The sequence below is a fragment of the Ailuropoda melanoleuca genome, unplaced genomic scaffold (assembly GCF_002007445.2).
Source record: "Ailuropoda melanoleuca isolate Jingjing unplaced genomic scaffold, ASM200744v2 unplaced-scaffold9762, whole genome shotgun sequence".
Lineage (NCBI taxonomy): Eukaryota > Metazoa > Chordata > Mammalia > Carnivora > Ursidae > Ailuropoda > Ailuropoda melanoleuca.
The window spans coordinates 1-6853 of record NW_023255283.1 but is presented as its reverse complement, the minus strand read 5'-3'; the positions used below and the strand labels follow the sequence as shown (position 1 = coordinate 6853).

The window sequence follows — 6853 nt, the reverse complement described above, 5'->3', positions numbered from 1 at the left end:
TTTTTTTTTTTATTTTTCTAGCTTCCTATCTCTGTAAAAGTGAAGATACTTTGATTTCAAGTTTTAGAAATTGATTGGAATATTTTTAGCAACCAATATTTGGTCAATATTTTAAGAATGGCATTCTTACTTTTGAAATACTTTGTGAATGCCCCTGTGAACCATGACATTTCCCACCAAATAAATCTGGGTAATCTACAAAACTCAAAAAACTTTCCTTAGCCCACCAGAAGTGCCCCAGGTACTCCCTGGAGAGACAAATCACAAAACTTACTTGGCTATGGCAGAACACGATGAGTTCCAGAAAAATATGGTGGGCAGTTCCAGAAAAATAAGGATGCCAGAGAAGGCTTTTGTGTGTAGCAAAGACATGAAGGCATGCAAAATGCCTCTTCCACCACTAGGTGCAAATCTGGGTTTTTTGTTGTTGTTTAGTTGCTTGTGTGTTTGGCCCAAAGTAGAAGAACTCCGTTGAGCCGTTACACCTCCAGAGTTCTCCTTGGGATCACGAGAGTAAGAATGTAGCCTGAGTGGCCACCCTTGTGAGGTTTATTGCTTATTATTATTCTGGAATACTTGAAAAATCTAATGAAAGGATTTGGAAAAATACAGAATTTTCTCCCTCAGGCCAGTGGGAAAAACGATCAGGAAATCAACGACCAGGAAATTGTCCTCGGTAGTGTCTCAAGATGGGGCAAAATATTTGGGGAGCCAAAGGCTCTTCACAAACCATGCCCATTTTCAGAGCTAGAACGGTGAGCCTCTTTGCATAAACAGCATTTCACTGAGGCGCTTCCTTTCTATCATGCTCACTGATGCTGTTTCAAAGTCCCAGTGTTTGCCATATGACACACAAAGGTTTTGCCCATCTTGGTCTTTCGTACTGGTCTCATATGTGTTGTTTTCTGTGAGAAGTCATATTAAGAAATGGAATCCCTTAGGACATTTTTGCACTCCTTTGGGTGCTTTGCTCTGCAATTTCAGAAATCAAATAGGAGCATGAGCAAAACAACGTCGAATGCACCATATAGACTGTGAAGATTGAGAGTGTGAAGGTGAGTGACAGATACAAAATCCAAGATGCACTAAGGAAAAATGGGTGTTGAGGCCTGGGCAAAGGGAAGTGAGTACCTCTGATTGTTCACTTCAGAAGGCAAGTGGTGAGCATTCATTCTCTAACAGTGTGCTTAATGGTAAAGACTGATAGAAGTGGATTTGTTGCTTCAGTAACAAAGTATAAGCCACAACCCCAGGAAAATAGTATTAATAAGTGAAACATCCCCTAATCAAACTACTTTTAAAAGTTTTATTTTTTTATTTGATAAGAGAGAGAGAGGGAGAGAGACCATGTGAGAGCAAGGACAAGCAGGCAGAGTGGCAGGCAGAGGGAGAGGAGAAGCAGGCTCCCTGCTGAGCAGACAGCCAGATGCAGTCCTCGAACCCAAGACCCAGGGATCATGACCCTTGAGTTGAAGGCAGACGCTTAACTGACTGAGGCACCCAGGTGCCCTCCCCCCAGGTCAAACCTATTCAACATTACTTTTGTTATGGAATTCATGGGAAAACAGAAGAGAGAACCCAAACTCAGTACAGAAATCGCTAAATGAAAAAGTTCAGGAAACAATTCCTATTCCAGGCTCCCTAGCAACTGGAGCTACCGCTTTAAGTAGCCCAGGTTTGTCTGATTCTATCCTTCCCAAGCCTGTCATCTTTTCTTGTGGCAAACGCAAACCTTCAGCACTTGCAGATCAGCTTCCTGAGGACAACGGAGGCATCCAGTCAAGGCAACTCAAGCCTCGGTCGGCTCTGAGTTAGCCAATCAGGGATGTGCAGCCACTGACTCACAGCCATGGACCCAGTGTGCAGTCAGGTGTCTCAGGCTGAACCAGTAAGAGTCTTACTGGGTACTCAGCCTCTGAGATTGCGGGGGAATCCGGTATTATACTTTACCTGCTATTTGTTTCTTTGACCAGTTGTATGCTTTTAACCATGATGAGAAGGGTATGAATCCGGACCTGTGAGTGGACGTATCTCTCACCACTTCCATCGGGTCAGAGGAGAGTTGTTCAAATCAATAGCATTGAAATGATTTCCTTTGACGCCGACCATGTATTTCAAGTCGGGCTGTTTGACTGTTCAGGTTTGCTGTTGTTGTTGTTTTTTACCTCTAGCCACATGGGCCTGAGCAAATAAGACCCATCGCATTACATGCTCAGCCTTCATGAAGTGGTGCTTGGAGGACTACAGCCTTTGGGAAAACTGGACTGTTTCCTACTGGGAAAAGGAGATGCCGAGGAAAATTCGATTCCCGGTCCTTAGTTCTGAGTTGGGGTGGGGGGAGTTTCCCTGAGAATGCGCATTCACGCGAGTGTCCTGGTGTAGCTCTGGGGTTCGGGTTAGCACTACCAGCAGGATGCAAACAGTTCCTGGTCACAAACCCAGGCCCATGGCAAATGCACATCTAATCCTTCCCGGAGGAGTAACCTCAATTGAGGTTTTTACATCGTTCCTGCAGATAACACCTTCCTATACAGGCACACAATCCCAGAACAAGCCACCCTCGTCAAAATCAAACAAGAAACCAAACTGGAAAGCTCCAAAGTATTATTACCAAATGCCAACTTTAAAAAACGCTTAACGCATTTATATACATAATTTCAAGAGGGACACCTGGGTGGCTCAGTCCGTGAAACGTCTGCCTTCGGCTGGGGACGTGATCCCAGGGTCCTGGGATCGAGTCCTGCATGGGGCTCTTTGCTCAGCAGCGAGCCAGCTTCTCCGTCTGCCCGCTGCTCCCCCAGCTTGTGCGTTCTCTCTCTCTCTCCCTCTTACTTTGTCTGTCAAATAAATAAATAAAATCTTTAAAAAAATAATTACAAAACATGTAAAATATGAGTAAGAGGTGACTAGTTATCAAAAATTTCGGGGCCGGTGCTTGTCAATTACGGCTCTTGCTTTGCAGCAGCACTTTGCTGGCCATGCAAGAGTTCTTGCCCAAGCCATGGTGGCTTAGCCCAGGACTGCAGTCCATTCTGCGTAGTAGGAGAAATGGCCCCAAACTGGCCAGTCATTCCTCTGGAACTATGGGCTTGGGATATGGAGGTCAGACTCTCTCAGTGAGCCAGAGTTGAAAAGCCTACAGTTTTTGGCGCTGCTGGCGAAGTCTTTCGAAATCTCCCCTGCTGGGGCATCAGTGAACCAACGTTGCTGGTTGACCTTTCTTCTCACTGGAGTGTTTTTGTAGTATTTCTGTTAGAGGCAACAGGAAGCTTAATACCAACTCGGATTAGTTGATACAATACCTGGAAAGCCAGAGGAGGGGAAAGGATCTTCAGAGGGACCCATCTGTGGTAGCTGCAGGTTCCAGGCTGTCAGGAGGAGGAGGAGTTTGGGGTACACTGGGAAGGGGCCCTCTGGGGCCGGTCCTTCTCCCTCTCCTCTCCCGTAGCAGCACCTGTTGGGTTAGGCTGAGCATCTGACAATCGTAGTAGTTACTTGCGAAGGTAAGCAAACTGGTCCTGACAAACTGGCTTGCGTGCCCAGACCTGCTCTGATTTATTTGTCAGTAGTGCTTTTGCCATCTGTGAGGATCAGCATCTGGTAGCTTGGGAAGAAAGAAAGAAAGAATAAAAAAGGTATGCAAGTGACCGTGACAGAATAGAGGCTTACTGGGGACTCCTGGCTGGCTTTCTCTCCATTCTAGTGTGGGCACTACTGGGCACTACTCTGGTCTTGCCCCACCAGGGTGGGCCTGACATGCACGTGAGAGCTCTGCTTGAGAATTTCTGGGATCTCGCGTTATCTCTTGTGGACAAACTTGAAGGTTCACAGGGCACCATAGCCAACCACCCCAATCTCACCTCTTGCTTTGTGCAGAGAACTTGGGGAAATAAGATTCAGCTCTGGGTTATCCCAGTCTGCTGGCCCTTCCTTACAGCGTTTACAAACTAGCACCACGAGGAGCTATTATGAGATGTATTATTAGTTGTGACCAGATGGAACCCCCCCACCCACCTCTTAATTGTAGCTCCTCAATCTACTGTCTTTGGGAGGATAAATGGAAAGGTATGCCACCCTTTCTTGTGTGCTGCTCCTTACCCGCCAAAACAGTGCCCCCCCTCCTCAAAGTAATTGGATAGAAAGGAAAGGTGCTCAAATAGTGCTACCTCCTGTTACACATTCATTAACTGTTTAAACCCAGGCATCATTTTCCCCCTTCTCTCCCTATGTGCTCGCGTGTTTCCATCACCACCACTTTACCTTTGCTGTCATTTTAAGAGGTGGACACATTGACGCTGGGTCGCCAGACCATCCTGGTTTCTGGCGTGTCCTGAACCAATGGCACTTACTGCTTATCGGAAATAAGGTAATGATGTGGAATATAAAGTATTCCAATAAAAACATGACTCTTCTAAGATCTGTTACTGTTTTGATGTTGAAAATCAGCAGACAAAATGCACAATGAAATGGAACGTTCAAAAGTTTCTCTGACCAAGGTCCCAAGAAGTTTAGAGGACGTCAGCTTCCCTCTCTGATCGTCCGATGTGATGTTGAGCTCGAGGGTATGCGATCACAGGTGACACGGCCTGGCATAGAGCCCCGCTTCCCTGCGTTGCATTGTGTCCAATCAGATACGGAGTTTGCCCGTGACATCAGGGAATGCAGCGACTATAAATGGGCCCGCGCCCCTCAACAGCCGCCATTTGTCTTATCTTCCGAGCTGTCGGGAAGACCAGCACCACATGGCTGAGCCTGGCTGTGAGCCCTCTTCTGAGGAAAGCCTGGGCACGGAGGAGCCCTCGGCAGCCGACCCGAAGAGCCCGAAGCAGAAGCAGCCGAGGCGCCAATGCCGTCGCCACCGCCGCCGCCGCCGCCGCCGCCGCCCCGACAGCTTCGCCACCTACCTCCCCAGGGTTCTGAAGCAGGTGCACGAGGGCCTGAGCCTCTCGAAGAAGGCCGTGAGTGTGATGGATTCGTTCCTTAAGGACATCTTGGAACGCATCGCCGACGAGGCCGCTCGTCTGGCTCGCTCCACCAAGGGCTCCAACAAGCACTCCACCATCAGCTCTGGGGAGATCCAGACAGCCGTGCGCCTGCTGCTGCCCGGGGAGATCGGCAAGCACGCCGTGTCCGGGGCCACCAAGGCCATCATCAGGTACACCTTACGCCAATGAGCTGCTGCCCTCCGGACCAGCTGACCACCTTGCAAACCAAAGGCTCTTTTCAGTGGCACCTCACTTGGCACAAAAAGACCTGTAGCTTTAAAAAAGTGGGACAAACTCTATTGTTTTTGTTGTTGTTGTGGCGTTCTGCGTATATGTAAAGTATTTTTACTTTGAACAGAACATGATCAGCCCTACTCTAATATATACTTGAGTGCAGTTTATTCCTTAGACAACTGTGGACTCTCCTTAACCATGCTGCATTTCTTGGCTCCCCCAAACAGTCATTTCCGTTAGATATTTCTGTAGGTCAGCCTCAATGGGGTTATTTTTGTTATAGCGATGCTTACCCTTTTCTCTCTCATTCTCTCATGAGCATATGGCGAATTATCCAGGGGTCCGTTATGGGTGATAGGGCAACAGATAAAGTGCAGAGGCTGGTATAGGAATCCATCTGACTTCCGTTAGGCGAGTTAGTGAAGAGAATTTTAAATATCTGAAGCAACGTCAATCTCCTCTATGCTTTTATAGAAAAAAACATTTTCCATGTGCATTTGAAATTTATGTTAACATGATTACTGGGTTCTTACTACAATTTTTAAATGGATTCTGCAATAAATGTATGAAAATTTCTGTCATAATGCTTTGTACAGGAAATATTCGCAGATGTTATTGACATAATTGCTTCGGTGATTCCCATTATTTATTTATTTTTTCTTTTTTTTGTTCTGTTTTATCGGGTCTTTTATTTCAACGGCAGAGAAAGCAGTTCTGTCGTATTTGTGATAATATCGCCCTAGCACTAGACAAGATTTTTTAGTTTACAGCATATTTTTACAGGTACTATTTTATCTGGAGTTTACAGCAATGCTATTATAACTAGTTTCTTCCAGAAGAGACGCAGGTGCGGAGAGCACAGAGTCACAAAACTCACAAGTGCAAGATCGGTGTTTGAAACCAGGAGATCCACACTCTCCACCAAGGTCCGTAAGAAAATGTGGAGAAAAGACACACAATTGAAATAATTTTCCTGGAGCATAAGAAAACTGTACTAGGTTACTTCTTACCAACTCTCATTTAATTTAGTCATCTTCTTAATCTCGTTCCCCCCCCCCGCCATTCTTACTAGCGAAAGATTGAAAACATGGCTCGTTCATTCACTCAACAAAGTTCTTGGTATCTACTGTAGGTTTGGAATAGACACTGCAAATATGTCTAAGAGTAAAAAAAAAACATGCTGGGGGCTCCTGGGTGGCACAGCGGTTAAGCGTCTGCCTTCGGCTCAGGGCGTGATCCCGGCGTTATGGCATCAAGCCCCACATCAGGCTCCTCTGCTATGAGCCTGCTTCTTCNCTATGAGCCTGCTTCTTCCTCTCCCACTCCCCCTGCTTGTGTTCCCTTTCTCGCTGGCTGTTTCTATCTCTGTCAAATAAATAAATAAAATCTTTAAAAAAAAAAACATGCCTGACTTCAGGTTACAGTTGCTTAGAGTCTGGTAGGGTTCCTGTTTATTTTGAAGAGTGTAAAGTTTCCTAAGACAAAGCTGTTCTAGATATTTACTCATTTGCAGTGCAATCAGATCAACTAAAACTATTTAGGCTCTTTTTTAGTGTTTACATTTTTTAAAAATTTAATTTCCAAATATTCACAAACACTTTTCGACTGTAATGCTGACACAAAGCTTTCTTGTC

At 45.9% G+C, this 6853-nt stretch overlaps 1 protein-coding gene across 1 annotated transcript; it reads left to right on the top strand.

The window, feature by feature from the left end:
- Positions 1-4631: 4631 nt before the first annotated feature.
- LOC100470965 (late histone H2B.L4) lies at positions 4632-5174 on the top strand (the record flags this gene model as incomplete). Its single annotated transcript, XM_002925934.2, has 1 exon — positions 4632-5174. A coding segment is annotated over one exon (543 nt), but the record flags the coding sequence as incomplete, so codon positions are not given.
- Positions 5175-6853: the final 1679 nt, after the last annotated feature.